At 44.9% G+C, this 18,745-nt stretch overlaps 2 protein-coding genes across 4 annotated transcripts in view; one reads left to right on the top strand and one right to left on the bottom strand.

The window, feature by feature from the left end:
- The window catches only part of LOC119372457 (GMP reductase 2), a 45,715-nt gene extending 37,070 nt beyond the window's left edge, over positions 1–8,645 (bottom strand). Inside the window, exons 1-2 of the mRNA XM_037642936.1 lie at positions 8,375–8,645; positions 8,146–8,265 (exon numbers count right to left, since the gene is read on the bottom strand). Of these exons, the coding sequence (XP_037498864.1) occupies positions 8,146–8,265; positions 8,375–8,461 (207 nt within the window). The 5' untranslated portion in view covers positions 8,462–8,645. The remainder of the gene's footprint in view (positions 1–8,145; positions 8,266–8,374) is intronic.
- A 600-nt stretch (positions 8,646–9,245) lies between these two features.
- LOC119372443 (uncharacterized) overlaps positions 9,246–18,745 on the top strand; it is a 29,948-nt gene continuing 20,448 nt past the window's right edge. For all 3 annotated transcript variants that reach the window (XM_037642933.2, XM_037642926.2, XM_049419625.1), the window contains exons 1-2: positions 9,246–9,647; positions 16,774–17,158. In XM_037642933.2, the coding sequence (XP_037498861.1) occupies positions 9,421–9,647; positions 16,774–17,158 (612 nt within the window). In that variant the 5' untranslated portion in view covers positions 9,246–9,420. The remainder of the gene's footprint in view (positions 9,648–16,773; positions 17,159–18,745) is intronic.

Below are 18,745 nucleotides of genomic sequence, written 5' to 3'. Positions count from 1 at the left end.
CGGGCATTTTGGCGCAACGTGGCGCAATTTCATGGTTTTGGCTCAGCTTGGCGCAAAAATAAGGAATTGCATCAAATTGGAGCAATTGGCGCAGCTGTTGCATCCCTGCACAGTTTATATTGTGGTATAGGGGCAAAACACAATTTAAACACGTGCAAATAAAGCAAGAAAAAACATCGAGCACGGGGCAAAACACGAATGCGACTGAAGGCCAGTACCCCATTGATTGGCTGATTGCACTTCTGTCACAATAAATAGGTACGTTAGGACGGTTGCGCGCATTGATGTGGCAATGGAGGGCACATACATCACCATTAGGCTGCAGTCAACGCGCTTTACTCGCCAACAATAGACTTAAACCGCATACGGCGAAGCGTCGCTGCGTACATTTGTATACGCGCCACCAACCGCCTATCCACACAAACGCGGCGACGGTGCTGCCGTGAGCTGTGAGCTGTTTGTGTTAGCAATGCACAACTAGAGTTGAGCACATGATTTCCTTTTTGAACATTATGAATTGCCCTTGCTGCTTTGTGGGCTGCAAATCTAGTGAATGGCGACGTGAAATTCCGACATCTTGTGCCTGTGCAAGGCAACCGGTGAACGGAGTGGCTGCAGTGCTTTCGTACACTGACTGCACACTACTTCCAGTCCCCAGAACACTGAAATCATGGTGGTGGCAGCCGCTTATTTTTCATATGTGTGCAGCACTAAGAAAGCCACACCGCCGAAATTTCACTTCATGTCGGTAGCCCTTAAGCGCAGAATAGCCCAACCTAATGTGGCATTTCAAACTGGCACTTGCTAGCTCGTTCAAAAATCCTGTTTATCTTACTCAGTGCTACCATTTCAATCGCTTAGCATACTAGCTAAAAGACATGATTTAACTCCTCTGTTTGGGACAAGTATATTGTCCAGTTTTTACTGGAGCAATCTATGCAGTAGTAAACAAACAGAAAGTTAAGTTTATTACTGTTGTCGTGCTTCAGAGATGCAAAGGCTGGGCCAATCTCTTAAAAGCACTGAACATCAATAGCAGCACCAGTCAAGTCCGAGCTCTGCACATATGCAACTGGTGCACAAAGTTCATGACCATTCCACTCTGTGAAGATGCATGACGAGCAAAGAATACTGTAAATTTGTCTAGTTAAAACCAGACAAATTAGCTTTGCAAAATGAAACAAAATTGTGCTTGAAATGTTTGAAATGAAAAGGTTTCATTTCATGAAAGTATGTGCATTATGTCTTGATCAGAGAAAAATATAGCATCATTCATGTGTACATTTTAAAATTTTATTTTCAATTTCTAAAATATCCTTTGCGAGAGTGAATACTTTATATATGAATGCTTTCAATTGTTCTATAACTCCGGCAAAGACGATCCATTACACCTCATGTCCGTGGTATATGTATCAAGTCTGTTACAGAGAATTATAATCCGAATGACTAAACCTTCAAGAATTCTTGACAGCATTTGTTAGCACAACTTGATATAGCATTGCAGACAATGTAGAGTGCACAGCTGATTGGCGTCATAATAGTGGGAGCCTGTTTTACCATGTGCGACACATGGCAGGCATGTAGTGAGGGGACGTTATGAGAGTATGTCGCTTCTGTAGTTGCCCATACTAGCATTTGTTGCCAAGAATGTAGGTGTGGCTAAAAGTAAAGATATCAGTTTAACACTATGCAGGCCCGAGTTCAATTTCTCACCTGGGAAAAAATTCATTTAAATACATTCATTTAAATGTGTATCAACGAAGTTTATACACTATTAAATGCCAGACATCCAGCCAGGCTAAAATGGGTAGGGGAAGTCACAGAAATGCTCTTTCGATGCCCTCAGCCACTCAATACACAGCGTTCAACCTACAGTTCATGCTTGTGTACACTTGTTTGCAACGTATGAATAATATTGCATGCGCATTGACCCCCCATGATACAGTAATGTTTAATATCGACAAGAAGCAACAGGATCAGTGACACAATGAACAGCTTCATACCAGTTGTCTGAACACATAATCGCATAGATAATGCTTTGTGCACTTTCCACCTTGTGCACTTGCACACCCTATAAAGGTCTCACTAGTTCTCGCCCCACCATGTGCCAGGGTCAATGCTAGCGTGATGTTTAAAAAAATGTAAGGGTGTACATAACGTGAAGTTTACACATGGGAAAAAGGAAAAATAGTCCTTTATGTAGGCATCAATTTTAATGCCCCTAACTCACACGCGTGTCAAGAATGTCGCAAAGCAGGGAAGTGGTGTTCTATTTTAACATGCACCGTATTTACTCGAATCTAAGCCGATGTTTTTTTCGAAAAAAAAACGATGTGCGGAAGTGGGAGGGGTCGGCTTAAATTTGAGTACAATGAATAGGTTTTTTTTTTTTTTTTTCTGGCTTTGCGAATTTCGGGGTTCGGCTTTGAATCGGGGCCGGCCTGGATTCGAGTAAATACGGTAATCAATCGCAGTATGTTTTGTAGGAAGTGAATATATTGCCGGCATCTGGCATTCTATAGTTTGAAAATATTGTGCAGACACTGTTCGTCAATAAATGCAAGTTATTAAAGGGGTGGTGAAAAGGTCGCTCCTAAAACGACAAGGCGGAACCGCCGACAGCCACACGCACTAACTAGGCGACGTCAGCCTAAGTAGAGTAGACCTTCAAGGATGCTTTGCCTATCGAGGAACCCAGAACTCCACGGCACCTGCGAGTGCGCACAACGGATGCTCATCGGCGTCTTTGCCATATGTGATCAGTGTCTAGGCTGACAGTCACCTAGTTAGTGCGTATGTCGACCAGCGGTTCCGCATTGTTTTAGGAGCGACCTTTTCACGAACCCTTCAAGTACTCTCGTTGTTTGAGTGTGGTGGCGCAGCAGACTAACGAACAGTGCACCTCTCGGGCCGTGTTTTCACTGGCGTAAATCACGAGGGGGGGGGGGGTTCGGGGGGTCCTGACCCTCACCTTGTGTTCAGGCTGGGGGGGACACCCCTTGCATTGTCCCCCCGAGATTTATCTTTCAAACGCAATATATTTGAATTGCTTGCGAGTTAAGTATAGTGCAATCTACTTTTTGTGTTAAGGCCTGTTTGTTTTGTAGTGTGCGATTTAATATCGCAGCTGCCACTTCGCTACTTTCGGAGAAGACTCAATAGAACTTACAATGCGATTACATGAGCTGGGAACCCATGAGTGTTTTTTTTTTATATTTTATTTCAAAGCATGATTTTAATATTTATATAAATAAATATAAAAACAAAATAGCCATTACTGCGTGATGTGTGTCCCACAGAGTTTCCTAAAATTAACTAGAGGGGACTCCGGCGCTGCGATCGTTCAGCCACCATAGGAATGATGGGTAGTACACGGATTTGCCTAACCTTCGTGCTTACGGCTTCGAACGCACCTGTGGCTTTGTTTATTGCTGTGTTTTGGCATTTGTTTCAGATAAAAGAATAGACCGTTGTGAACTTCATGACCAGATTCGAATTAGCAAGCTTAAAAAGATTAAAGGGACCGACAACCAATTTTCATGGCACCTATTTTCTTCAGAGCAGCGGAAAGCTCACCAGTCAAGAGTGCCTAATCACGAAATGGTAACGTGGAAAACGCCGTGAAACATTTGTAATCAGAATTTTTCCATCTGCGGCGAATATGAAGTCATTTTACACACGAGACAACATATGCTGCAGACACTGAGCGCAAGAGCGGTTCGTGTTCGAGTGCAGTGAGTTACTGCGCATGCGTGCACGCGCCACGGCTCGACATGGACCACTGGCCGCCGCGAAGGCAGCGCTGCTTCTCATCGTGCAGCTCCTTTTACCTCGTAAGCAGCACTGAATTGAGTGGGGCTGGATAATAATATACATACTCTAACTTTGAGGACTAATTATGGCACTCATGACAGTATCAGACTAGGTACAGCAATGTGATCGACTTCATAATCGAGCTTCACGGCTCTTCCACTAGGCTGCATGACATACCGATTTTTGTTACTTTTACACACGATTTAAAATATAAATCCTACTCACAACACGAAAAGGATGCTGGAATCGGTCACTATATTTTACAGTCTTTTCATTTATAGCAGGATCTAATCCCACGCTCTGGCCAGTTGTCGGTCCCTTTAAAGGGACTGAAACTGCCCAGAATATGAAATGAGTTGACTCCACTGATGTAAAGATTGTCCGTTGCACTGACTCAAACCAACCCTGTTTTTTTCGTGAGAGATGGATTTATATTTTTATTTCTTAATTGAAAGTCTCGAAAAGTGACCTGTGGCGCGGCAAAAACGTGAACGATCCGATGCAGACGGCCACGTGACCGTTGATTGCTGTACGCAGTCGACGATTTTTTTGTTAGTATTGAAATATTGTTTGTTTCTTTATATTAAAAGGTATTACTTCATAATAATGTACATATAGGCCTGCGTTAGTAGTATGCATTAAAGTGGCGCTGCCTGCGCGTGACGTAATGATCCCATGCTCGTCAGCGCGTCTTGAGCAACTTTTCAGCATGCTCATGCAACCGTGCACGCAGTTTCCAGGTCGCTAAAATTTTGGAGCGACATAGTTTTGCTACCTACACTTCATCTCAGAAATGACGTGCGCTGCTACTCGGTGCGGCCGTGCATATGCACAGTTACGTTTTCGATTACTTGGCTTGGCTCGTGTATTGAGAGAGTAACGACGCCGGGACAAGCCATCCATGACACAGGCGCAGGCAACCTTGGGCGCAGGTGCACACAACGCTGTACAAATACCGGGAAGGTGTATAAAGCCACACATCTCATTGTAACAGCTTGGTATTTTCAAAAATGGTTGGAAAGCTCAAAATAAAGGTGGTTAAGCATAGTTACAGCAAGTCCAGCGAAAGGAGAACAACGACAGCTTTCACAAGGGCTAGCGGCATCGCTATCAATTCTCAGCATTGCTGGAGCAAGCCTCCATGCGTGTTTCGAGCCTTCCAGATCGAAAAATACTGCTTATGAAATAACTACGCACTTTTCAGATAAACCACCGCAGCTACAAACGCTACGAAGGGCGAGCTTCCTGTCGCGCCGTAATAAACTGGGTCGAGAAAAATAAGTTGTCGGTCCCTTTAAAGTGGTGAAGTGTAACTGCTGACTTTAAGCATATGCAGGCGATGCGGAGCCAAACGGATCCGAAAGAACGAAGTTTAAACAAATCCGTGTACTACCCATCATTCCCATGCTGGCTGAAGCGCCATGCGTTGCAGCTCCCATAGACACTAGCGCCAGAGTTCCCTCTAGTAAGTATTGTAGGAAACTCTATTGTGTCCCCCCCCTTGTGATTTAACTGGATTTATGCCACTGCGTGTTTTCAAAGTATTTCAATATTAACATTGAAGCTAACAATAATATTAACAGTAACTCTTTTTTAAATGAATTACGGTGTCAGCGGCTGCCGATCCGGGCTCTGGCAGTAGTGACACGAGGGCATGGTTCTGTTTGGTGTCGCAGAAGCCTGGCAACTTGGGGCAGCGCGCCCCAACGGGCACACCACGGACGCTGGCACTACGGTCCCTAGAATATACTGGCTAGTCTGCCGTCTCCGCTCTCCGCCGCGTCCTCTCGGGGATGCCTGCGGCGGTGGCGCTGCGCGCAATCGGAGTTCCTTGAGCAGACGCCCCGCCCGCGACTCTCGCTTACGGGTGGGCTGGCGGAGCCGTTTACAACCGCGCTCTCGCGTTTGCTTACCTTTTCACGTCGAAGGCCTGCGGTGTTTGCTTTTATTACAGAACGTGACAGTGAGTACAAAACATGTGCGGTGGGAGAGCAGTCGACAAACTTACATTGAACGACACATCTGGTTGAGTATTTCTTGTGCCGCGAATGAGTATTTCTTGTGCTGCGCTTCGAGCCTATTTCCCGCTCATTTCGGCATGCAACAGTGTCATTAAAGAACGGACCTATATATTTTCAGTGGAGGAGACGAAAACCAAATACAACGCACATTATGAAAGCCAAAACCCCTTTCATTTTATAATTTCGAACCTTGTGGCAAGGTACTCGTGGAAAAGATATATACCATATGTCTGTTCTTCGGCTGATACACATGGTTTTGATCTGGCAAGCTTCTGCTGTAAATGTCTCAGCCTGTTGGAGGCGCAACTTATTTGTGGCGTCATTGTAGAGCTATATTATAGTGCCTAGAATATACAGTATATTCTAGGCACTATAGCTATATAGTCTCCCGGCTGCCGCCTCCCTGGACCGCAGCAAGCTTGGACAAAAATAAAGTTTTGTCTATATATATATATATATATATATATATATATTGTCACGTGGTCGTGACGTCGACCAAGGCAGCAGTCAGCAAGTCGAGATGAAACTCTTTATTAGGCCGAACTTGCGGCCGAGAAACTGAACGCTACAGCAATACACTGATAGCGGCGGAAAGAGCGTCGACCGGTCGATCAACTGACAAGCGGTCAAGCGCGTCGGCTTTTATACAGTCGCTATCGAACTTTCTAGCGATATCTGTGGTTGTTGCGCAATCTCTAGAATAAGCTCGAGTGTTCGCGTCTTGCGCGCAATCTTAACAAAATGATCTACAATAACCGCGAAGCTTCTCGAACAATGAGGCGCAGTTTGCGCTGAGTGTTGCTGACAGCCTTTGTGGGCGAAAAACCGAATACAGCAAAAGTAATGATAAGAAACGTACGTGGCAATATATATATATATATATATATATATATATATATATATATATATATATATTGCAGGACAGTAAATAGATCTAATAACACTTTGAGCGAAATCGCATGAAGTTAGCTTATCGTTAAAAAAAGTCTTCTCCAACATTACAATGTCTGTAAATAATATACTCACCCATTCTGAGAACTGCATTGCGTTTATTTTCTCCGTAGCACATCGAGAACCAACCTTTATAATTACGAGACTTAGCACACTAAATATATCTGATGTAACGTTCTTACTCTCAGAGTCAGAATTGTTTGCTTATTAAAAACTGATCTTAGAAATGTTTGGTACCTTCGTAAGTACAATTTAACAGCATATATATAATGATGGCAGTCTTGTGATAACAGTAACTCCTTAAGAAAAAAAATAAAAGCCAATTTTTGGCCCTTTGGTTTTGCTTCGAGTAACTGCGCGCTCTTAAATGAGCGTCTGGATCCACCACTGACTTTAGTGTGATCACGGCAGTGTCCAGACAAGAGACTACGTTGAATGCAATGTTTGGGCGGTTCAAGATGTTCCAGTCTCTGCCCACACGAACAGAATGAAAACGTGGAGTTCATGCGGGAGCGCAAAATAAAAGGCAGAGCGCGACACTCCACCGATTCCTCCTGCGCGACATGCACCGTGCAGGCGCTCCGATGGACCGCAGCGCCCCCTGCGCAAGCATCAGTTGCGCGGACGCGGCCTTGCATGGGGACGGCGCGGAGACGGCAGACTAGCCAGTATATTCTAGGGACCGTACTGGCACCATGGCTGGCACAGACGCGCGCAAAGTTGCCGGCAGTTTTTCCCTGTTGCTCAGTGAAGGCCCTCTGCGCCCTTCGGGCGCGGAAAACTAATCGTGGCTTCGCCCTCGCTTCGCGAGTGCGGCCATTTCGCTGACGCTCAATGGCCGGTTGGCAGGGTCTCCGTCACGCGCTAATGGCCGCTGTCGCGGCCACGCGCTGTTTAGCCCGCGCGCCTGCCACGACGGGGCAGGCGCGTCCGTGGTGTACCCGTGTCACTGGGGTGCACGTAACCCAGGAGCCGCTTCGCGCTTCTCAGTATTTTGCCAACGTCAACACTGCCGACACGAGCTGGGCGGCACCCACCGTCTGTAACTGGACAAACCCGGGCGAGCCAATGGCACTGGTAAAACGGTGTCAGCCGAAGGCACAATTAACACGCTGGACGGAACTTCAGCAGCTGTTGCCGGCACAATGACTACGAACGGTAAAATGCCGGCTGCGAGCACAATATTCACACCTTATTTTCTATTAATAACACGCACGTGCACCGAAGTTAATCCACACTAACTTCTGGTTAAGCGTAAAACTTGCAGCCCTCTTTTTTTTTCTTGTTCTTTTTGCGTTTACGACCAGTTAAGCTTCGTGCTATTAGCACACAGCAAATGATTTAACGCAAGTGTACAGACCTTAGCCAGCACCTGTGCCATTTCAAATGTCCCCACGGTGTCCATGTTAGCGGCAATAATGGGTATCCCAGTGTATGTCGCTTTTGAATTTCTGAACTTGAATGTGCGGTTGAGATCGACCTAGGGGAACAGAAAAAGAAAAGAGAAGCAACCAGTAACGAACAAGTTTGTTTAAAAACGCGCGCAGCAATGATACACCAAAGGACAGTGCGCGCCAAGAAAAGCTCACCTCCACCCTGCTCTTGAGCGTGCTGCGCTTCGGTCGCAGCAAGACGTCTTTGAAATCAAGCTTCACATCGTTGTCAATGTGCGGCATATTGAATGATAGGTGTAGCTTATGAGCACCTCAAGTCGGTAGCACTTGTAAAGACGACTGTACTTTCACTTCCTCCGCTTTCGTTCAGAAACGGGAAACCATAGGATGTGCACGAAATCAACACGTGCCAACAACGATGCACGCTCAATGGCGCCAAATGCACCGGCCACATAAACCATAGAAACCCGAAGCTAAAGTGGCCAGCAGCGCCCCTCCCAAACAGCGGCGGCAGACATATGGACATATGGCATCTGATGCCATCTTCGACAAATCGCACCGGTGCGCACCTGGGCACCCAGGCGCTACGACGATTGAACGAAACGGCGCACCAGGGCGCCCCGGTGCGCACCAGTGCGATTGGTCGAAGATGCCATGAATCGCCCCGGTGCGCACCAGCAGGGCACCAAGGATGATTGGACGAAATTGGACGAAACGGTGCACCGGGGCACCCCGGTGCGCACCAGTGCGATTTCATGAACAAAGGTGACCGCATCACCGCATCTTCCAGGTGCGTTTGCGGACAGGTTTTCTTTGAGGAAAATTTGCGCACACCGCACAAAGACACAAAGGAAAAATTCACAAGGACCAGCGCAGACTGCGCTGATCCTTGTGAACTTTTCCTTTGTGTCTTCGTGTGGTGTGCGCAAATTTTTCACAATGCAGTCAAACCAACGTCTCTCCGCGTTCGCGATATATTTAGCTTCAGTTTGTCAGAAATTTATTCTAATCTGGCAACAGCGGTTGTATGATCACGTGTGATGGCAGCGGAGAAAGCAAAATTATTCCCGCGCGTTTTGGACCGCGGTTTCGAGTATGCCGCGCAGGGTAGTGAGTTCAACGAGTGCTCGTATTACACAGTAACTACAATAGCCGTGTATTCGTGCTGCTGAAAATTTCTCCAACCAGTTTTTTTCAGCCTGGTACCCCCGCAACGCTCCGGAACTGTTACGTTGACGGACATGGCAGCTCGACCATTCATGCCTTCAACACTCAGCAGCAGCTCGAGCTCATCGGTCCAGAAGTCGCGTTCAGGCAAGGACGCATGGCAAACTCTTGCAAAGTGGGCGATGTCGAGATCCTCCTCCTCATCAGATTCGTCTCTCAGCTCGACTATATTGAAAGGAAGTAATGAGGAAGATGACTCGCGTAACGAGTCGCAGATGCATCGACCACATTCGCTAACAAGGTCAGTGCTCGTGCGCATGTTGGGCACAAACTCTGCATTTGTGCACTAGGGTAATAGATTAGTATATACTTCGTAATGAGGTCAAGACGCTCGCTTATAACGCGTTTCTGACGGCCAAAGCAGCTGCGAAAACAGGCTACCAGCAGGGCGGGAAGGGGCGTAGGCAGGGTTCTGTTTGGTGTCACTGAAGTCCGTGGTATGCCCGTGTCACTGGGGCGCACGTAACCCACGAGCCGCTTCGCCCTTCTCAGTATTTTGCCAGCGTCCGTGGTATGCGCGTGTCATTGGGGCGCACGTAACGCACGAGCCGCTTCGCGCTTCTCAGTCTGGCAACAGACTTCTGTGACACCAAACAGAACCCTGCCTGCATATAGCCGTGCTTGCGCATCTTGAGGGGATAGCGCAAAAAATGGGTACACAAGGCAGGACGGAATACGGGACAGTACTGATTCGCAGCTAATTTCATTAGAAGTACACACACGTCGTCTCACATCGATGACATTTTCAGTACACTTACAAACAGTTAAAAGAAATGACCTGTTCATTCTTTTACTGTGAAATGAAGCGATGATAAGATGAAATTTCGCTATCGCGCAGAGCAATTACGCATCAAGTGCCTGTTTTGTTTATGTGGCAGGCCTCAATAATCTCCCTGGTAACCGGATTGCCATGTGTGGAAACAGTTGTATCACCAAAGATTGGGATTAGCCTGTGTTATGAACAGTGCCTAGCAGCATGCGAATACGTATTGCCTTCTTGTGGGCTTACTGTTTGTAGTTACACTGAAAATGTCATCATAAATGTAGGCGATAGGTTAAACGTGTGTGTTCTTTTCTAATGAAGTTGGTTGCGAGTCAGCGCTGTTGTGTGTCGAGCTTGCTACAATCTAGATGCCCAACTTGCAGTAGGGTATAACAACACAAGCACTTTATTTCGCGCAAGTGCCTCTTAAGCCAACGCAAAAGATGGTCCTTCCTGCCTTGTGTCCTCATTTTTGGCACTGCCCATTTGTGCTATGTGCTTTCTTTGCAGCACCTTAGGAGCTACGAGCATGACTTCTACACAACCCAGCATGAAAACCCAAATGATGGTGAATATGTAAAGTACTGAATGAAAAAAACGATGCGCAAAAAGCACGAGGACCACAAAGAACACTTACAACAGACGAGCGCAAACCATCAACTGAGTTTATTTGAACAAACACGAAACTTATACATGAAAAATCGAACATCACTGTCCTGATGCGCAAAGGCTCTATCGCAACATGAAGGCAATCTTTTTCTTCAAGTGCCACTGACACGCAGCTAATGCACATGTTTCCTGCGCACGAGTATGTAGGGGTGTGCGAATAGTGAAATTTAGAACTGAATCGAATAGTGATAATACCGAATGCGAATTGCATGCTGTTTACATAGTTTTCGAATAGTAAGGCAACCATTTCAGGCAACAGGCCTGAAATTCCACAAATTTTTATTTCAAACAAGTGTTCAAAAATGTTAACACAGTAACATTACTGTTACATTTAACCAACAGATACCACAATTATGTAAACTGAGGTAAGCTTGTATACAGTAGTGACTAGAGCCTTCGAGGTATTTTTTTATCTGTAGGATGTATATAGGAGTTACTTCAGTGTTTGAGGTTGTACTTTGTCACCAGCTTTTAAATAGCACTCCCTTCCCCCCAAAACCTTGGTTTTCCACTGTATACTGAATGTAAAGGTATCGGTGGGAGGGCTATGAAGAGGTGCTGTAGTGAAACTTCACCCCCCTTAATGGGGTGCCCTGTGCACGCCTATGCTCTTAAGGCGGAAAGTTGGGCTAGTTGGTAACGTGAATAATAGGACATGTTTACTAGCGAAAAAGACGAGGACGAGAAGAAGGAATACAGGACAACGCTAGCGTTGTCCTGTATTCCTTCTTCTCGTCCTCGTCTTTTTCGCTAGTAAACATGTCCTATTATTCGCCTATGCTCTTTGTTACTTTCAGCGATATATCGAAGTTTATTATCTTGTTTCTTCATAGTTTTTCACATAAGAACTTGTGTATGTTTTTCAGAACAAGGTGTAGCAGAAGTATAACTGTACCCTACCACACATGGCCACTTCTCTAGGTTCCTGATGTAAAAGATTCAAGCCACTATTCTAAATGGAGTAGAATGCAACATGCCCATCTAATAACACTTTCATGCGTGTTGAGCCTTTCAGGAGCTACCTTTGCTCTCAGAGAGGAAAGAAAAAAAATGAAGTGTCCTTGGTTAGGCTTAAACCTCATGATGTGCTCAATATGTAGAGCTGTCAGATTATCGTCGCTAAACATCATCAAGATATCAGTCTATAGAACGTAGGTAACCTGGGGGCACTAAACAATGATGGGTCCCATTTTGCTGCAATGTGCTGAATGGGTGTCAGCTATTCTCCTGATATGCCCCGCACTTTTTAAACCCAGGCAAAATGTCTTACCTGCACTGTGCAACAAATAACACTGTTTTCATTCAGCTGTATATGGTGTGTTTAGGTGTGATATTTTGATTCACTTATGTGTTTGGATTGTGTCCAGCCTTTTTTGTTGTCTACTCCTGTTTGTCATCTTGTACTCTGTCATTTCTGCCCAGATGAACGAATACCAACTAGGCCAACAGTAAATCATACTCCTAACAATTCTTTGTTGTATGAATAATCATATTCAAATAATACATATATTTTTTTGTTACATACTTCCATCCCAGGTAAACTTGTTTCAATGCAAGATGTGATTAACATTAAAAAGTGAGAGAGCGAGAGAGAAACTGCATTGTATTGGGAAATAACCTTGAAAAGGTTTTTCTATGAATTATTGTAGAAAGAAATTTCTACTTTTTTTTTTTTTTTTTTGAAGTCAGTGATTCCACTCCTGCGCCAAGTGCGCCAAATTGTATTTACTGCGCCATCCTGATAATATCGACGAAATTTGCACCAAACTGCACCAAAGTCTCGGGTTTGGGGGCGTCTATCACCGGCAATCGCACCGCCGGCGCGTCAGAACATGTGCAGCTCGATCTTGGGGCTGCCAATAAAGTCGCAGTCATGGACCAAGAATTATTCCGCTGAATAAATAGCGCTAGCGCGTGCGTTCCGAGTAAAGCGGGGGACAGACGGGTCCGATTTTCCATGCGATCCGACGGCCGACGCCGCGGTGGGGGAGAGGGAATGGTGGCTGTACGATGCTATGAAAGGTCACCATTCCGGTTTCCCCTCCGCCGTGTCGGACGTCGAATCGCATGAAAAATCGTACCGTCTGTCTCGCCCTTAAGCCACGATGCCATGCACTGTGCCGACGCAGCTTCTGTTCTGCAAGTCAGCTCGACAGCAAAACGCGCTCTCCGCAGAGGCTCGTGATGTCTAGGCCTATCGGTAGCGAGAAAGTGCGACGGCGATTCATCGGCGGACGTCGTCTGTTCCAGAAACGCTGCTGATAGCTCGTTTCAAGCGTCGCACGGCACGTAAGGAAAGCAATGTTCAGTAATAACTACATGAGTGCCGCTAAAATGTCTGTCACTTCTGTTTCCGGACATCGCGGAATGAAATCTGTGATCGCTCGCAGTAGATATATGGGACAATATCGAATTTTCCTTGCTTCGCGTTTATGGAAGAGCACGTGAACGGTGGAAACGCGTTGACACTTTTCCTCGGATATAATTTATCCATGGATCTTCATCCAGAACAGCTTTTTCATAATTCCTTCCGCCAGCACGTCCGAGTTTGTAATCACTGCGGTGAATACCCCCTAAAAGGCCCTGCCCTTTCGAGCTCACGTGCTAGGGTTCCAATTCGAATTTTTCGCTTGCTTTTTTTAAAAATGTCATCTCATTAGTAAAATCATATCTCCTGGTCGGAGCAGCCGCAAATGCGCAGCTGTCAGTAGCGGGACCGTCGCTGACGGCCCACAGTGAAGCGGCTACGCCATGTTACACGTCTGCCCCTCGCTTTCGGGGGTCAATAGCTAACGGTTAAAAAAACTCAGTTTCGCTTAAGAGCGAAGCAATGAATGCGATACCAAAAAATTGTATTGTCAAACGAAGACTAGCAGCTAACTCTTTTGGATCCGATCTCGCGTAACTTAACAGAACGCTGGTTTAAGGGCATATGGCCCCTCCAGGAATTGAAGCGTTTTCTTGCTCCGAGTTCTCTAAGCGCGAAGTAAGCGTTGAGAGCACAGCAAGTTTCGAGCCGTCTCCTGATGCCTCGAGATAGCGCGCGCGCAAGCGACTGCGCCCTTCGAAAGATGCCCCCGCTCCCCTGGCGTCCCTTCATGCTCCTTACGAAAGACGGGCGGGGCGTTTCCTCTCTGTTTGATGAGCAATCGACGGCAGGCCCGCACGCGGGAAGATGTTATCTCATGCGCTGTCCGTGCGGCGGAGACAGACGGCCGGCTAGTTTAATCTCGCTTCAGCCGCGTTCGTCGCCAGCGCTCGCGAGCTTTTACCCGCGGCTAGAATAAGCGTGGTGATGTTATTAATTTGGACTTTATACGGATAATTACGGCAACGGCGACGGCAAAAATCCGCCAAGAGTGTCCATATAATTGCTATCGCAAGGGTCAATGTATGAGGCAGATTTTGCGCCCCCCCCCTGCCCCCCCTGTGCGCACGTCTATTCTCCTGAGATGATTTTTTCCATGAGATTTGCAATGAATCGAAATATTTCTAGCCTTCATAAGAGCCCCATAATAATACTCAGGTGCTTGAATGTTAATGCAATATGCTTCTGTATTGCACTCCAGGATGTAAAATTCGCTGCTCCAAAGTGCTCCCAGATGCAAAATTATCTGCTCCAAAGTGCTCCAAGATGAAAATTTTGCTGCTCCGAAGTGCTCCAAAACGGAAATTTTGCTGCTCCAAAAATTGCTCCAAATCAGAAGTCCTCGGTAGCATCACTGTTGAAGTGCATATTTGTTACACTTCGATCATATAGGTGACTTAAATTTTATTCAGCATCTCATAGATATCTGGATTATACATTCGGGCATTAAAGTTTTTATTATTATTATTATTATTATTATTATTATTATTATTATTATTATTATTATTATTATTATTATTATTATTATTATTATTATGTCACATTCTCATATACAAGAATCATTCCCATTTCAACTTTTTCCTTACACTGATCCATCAACCTGCCCAAGCACAGCTACCACCTAAATGTTTAAAATTGCATTTTACCTTAAGATTCCATTCTGCATTGCTTTTACTGTATCATGGGCACTTACCATAGCAATAGCCTTCTGTTCCAGACTTTTATGGTGATGTTTCATCTTCCAGCAAACTGTGCAGCATGCGGGACACAAAGAAGGAACGAAAGGGACAGACGAGTGCAGTCTCATCTGTCCCTTTCGTTTCTTCTTTGTGTCCCATCTGCTGCGCAGTTTGCTAGAAGATGAAACCTTACGAACTCGCCAAGCTTTCAGCGCTTGTATGGTGATATTGGGTTGATCAACCAGTATCAACATATTGTTGAGCATTGAGTTGTACTGTGATCATCATCCAAGTTGACTTTGATGACGATTAAAGCTGCTTTTGTTATTGGGATATAAGCTTGCAGAAACAACAAAAGTTCACCGCTCATTTTTACACACACATTTGTAGACATAATATTGTAATTGTAATTTTCTTGCTAAGAGCAATAGAGCAGTCACCATACCTTCACTTGTGCTCTTTATGTTAATCCTTAAAGGAGTACTGACACAAAATTTTGAAGGCAAGATAACTTGCAGGATATATTTGTGTGGACACACACGCATCTACGAAATATCAATGGATAGTATAGCCTAGAACATGCCTAAAGTAAATTTTAAAGTGCGTGTCGCGCCACTGCATGCGAAACGTGCCTTTGGTTTTCGAGTAAACAACCAACTGTCCCCGAGCCAAGAGTTTCTATTGGGTGCCACGATCCTTGCAAGTGCTCTCTCCTAGTAGATCTTTTCATTGGAAAGAGGGGGCAGAATGGGGGGTCACGCATATTTACAATGCCTCGGAGGAGATTATAGCAGCACCCAGGAAGCCTTCATTGAAAAGAGTTGTCAACGCAGTGCACATGTGCACGCGGTTTTGTGTGCTCACGTAGCCAGCTATGTTTATACGAAAACCACTCTGGTTTCCACCTTACTCGGTGCTCTCTGAAACCGAAACTGCGACTGAGCGCCATAAAACCATCTCCAAATAATTAACTGTCACACGCTCGAGCAAACGAGCTTTCCAGCCGTGATAAGTGGGTAGTTGGCTACCTATTGCAACAGAAAAAGCAAGATGTAAAATCTTTGTGTCAGTGCTCCATTAAAGATTTTCAGGCCAACTCTGTACTGCAGGTGGTACCTAAAAAAAAAAGTTAATTACTTCCTGGTCTTGGCTTTTCTATGCACTACCTTGACTTGTATTACTGGTGTCATTTTGCTAAAACGTGAAAGGTGTCACTCAAGCTAAGAGAGATTCTACAAAGGCTGGGAAATAAGATCAGCGCTGCCACAGTTCGTTGTGTTGCTTGTATTTGTGTAAAAGCGGCTGAGCATGCAATGTACACTACACTGTTACAGTCAAAATTAAGAGCTTCCTTCTCTGACATCTTCTGTAACCTATTGCTCTTTTGGTGTCTCATCTCCTGTGAATTATTTTATATTAATAAGGACGTATGAAAAAAATACAAGTATTAATTATGCTGAAGGTGCTGCCTTCAGCTGAAACATTTTCCAGTGGCCTTTTATGATATAATGCACTCCATAGGCATTAAGGTGTTGCAACTTTCTGTAGCTGTTTGTCATATGGTTTGAGGTTAGAACAGCCCAACCTAGTGAAAACTGCACATTGTATTGGCTACGTTGTTTGAAGACGTCATATTTGTGTGCAAATAATGGAGAGATCAGAATAACAGAGAGCTGAGCTAATTGGTGAGTATTCCTGTTAAAGAGAGAGTTGGGCTAATTTGTGAGTTAGCCTGCAACAGAAAGCAGTTCAACCAATTTTTCTCGTTATTGTATTAGCTTCTATCATTTTGCAACATAAAGATCAAATTAAGTGTTGAAATTGTAGGCCAAAAGTGCAAAGCCCGTAATTTTTTACCAATACCTGTAGCAGTTGTGTGGTTGTGCAGGAGCCCCCAACGTTCATTGAGAGGCGACACAACATCCAGGTTACAGAATGAAAATGTGAAAAGGAAGCGAACGTTGAGAGAAGCCGGCTCACCTCCGGAAATGTCACCAAGAAAAATGTCCCGACCAGAGTCCGAGAAAGTGGCAAGCTCCATGACACCTCGAAAGAGTGCTTCGCTGGCTGGTCCAGCAGTTGCAGCGCCTCGCAGGTCATTCTGGGGTTCTCCTCGGCGTAAAGAGGCTGCTTCTGACTCCTTAGCACAAAGTGCTGTTCAGAGTGGCAGGAAAAGTGCACCTGAACAAAAGTCTGCCGATGGGTTCACCAGAGCAGAGCAGCGACTGAGTGATATACACTTACAACTTTCTGCTAGCAGTCAACGGAAATCGGTAAGTAAGAGCACCAGTTGATTAGGATAGAAAGCACAACTGACTTAGAAAAAAAAAAATGTTCAAACTGTTAATGCTAGTGCATGGGGAAGAGTGTGGTAACAGCTAAAAACAATCCTGCATTTTCTCTGCTTGGTTCGATTGCACATGGCTTAGATGTAAAGCTACGATCATCAGCTTTGTTAACTTAATTATGACTGCTACAGTTGCCGCTTTGCAACAATATATTCAGTGATTCATTGCACAACATGCTACAAATCATGTGAATGTATGTTGGTCTGAAGGTATGAAATGACCGCTCCACTTTTGTGTGAGGTCACACTTCACTTTTGTGTGCTTGCTACCGTCCACCTCGCTGCTCCTCAGACTTTTGCGAAAACTTCCATGACTGTTTGCACGCAGTTTCTGTCAGATACCCAAATTCTCAAATATTTATCATGGGCGATTTTAATTTCCCAGAAGTTACTTGTAGCAGTGAGGATGGAACGGCTAGCTGTCTTTCAGCGGAAGGTAATTGCTGTTTAAATATATGCAATGATTTCAATTCAATAAAAATAATGAAAATGTACGAGTTATCATTTTAAGTCCTCTAGAAGGTTTGTAGCGCAGGACAAGGCTAGTCACATATTTTTTATGACGTTTCTGTAAAAATGCCATCGCTCTAAAAGTGAAGGTTAATTTTTTCATTGTCACTGCATGTCAGACTAGTGATTTCTTTTTTCTGTTACAAACTACTGAGGGATCACTGAAGTAATTTATCTTGTTCCTGACAAAAATTTCAGTCTAGAAACGACCTTTGTAAGCAGCTTTTGGCAAAATAGTTTGGAAGTGATAGTTTTCCAAAAAGGCTCGTTCCCCCAAAAATGCGAGCTGAGAAAAATGAGTTTAGATTTCACAACATGCTATTTATTTTGATGGTAAAAAAAAAATTTATCAAAGTGACCTCCAGCATAAATACAGCCTTCCGCATCAACATGACACTGCTCTGTGACAATTTCGTGCAATTGTCTTCAATTTTTTCGCAGCTTTCGAGCTGTAAATGTTGCTCACAACAAGTGTTGGTCACAAAACAGACCACGTGCTGATCACAATGATCTCCGCGGAAGAGGAACATATAAGCCGAGTGGCACACAAACACAGCAGGAGTGACTCATAATTGGCATGAAAGCCGCGGCAGATGGTCACGTGATACGTTTCCGCCAATTTGAGCTTCAGTTTCAGTTTTCTAGCGACTCTGCTGTTGGCGTGCGGCTCAAAATGTGCCTTTTTAATTTATTTCTTTGTCCTCTGATGTACTCTGGACAGAAGGTCTTCTGTGACAAAGTGCTAAAAACAATCTAACATGGGCATTCACATTGCTTTCGGCTTCTTGCCCGCTTGGGAGCCGGGTCTTGAAAGGGGTGTTTCAGAGACACTCTCCCCAGCAAATTTGCGCCACCCTCTTGAAAAAAGAATTATTTAAGTCTTTTCTGCTGTACAAATGACAACCAAACTTGGTGAGCATGTTCTTTAATGAACCATCCATCCAAAACAACTAAAATTTGAAAATGCACATTTTTGTCAAATCGTGTTTTTAGCCCCGCATCT

The sequence above is a fragment of the Rhipicephalus sanguineus genome, chromosome 1 (genome assembly GCF_013339695.2).
Source record: "Rhipicephalus sanguineus isolate Rsan-2018 chromosome 1, BIME_Rsan_1.4, whole genome shotgun sequence".
In the NCBI taxonomy this organism is placed as follows: Eukaryota; Metazoa; Arthropoda; class Arachnida; order Ixodida; family Ixodidae; genus Rhipicephalus; species Rhipicephalus sanguineus.
This window is presented reverse-complemented; position numbering and strand designations above follow the sequence as displayed.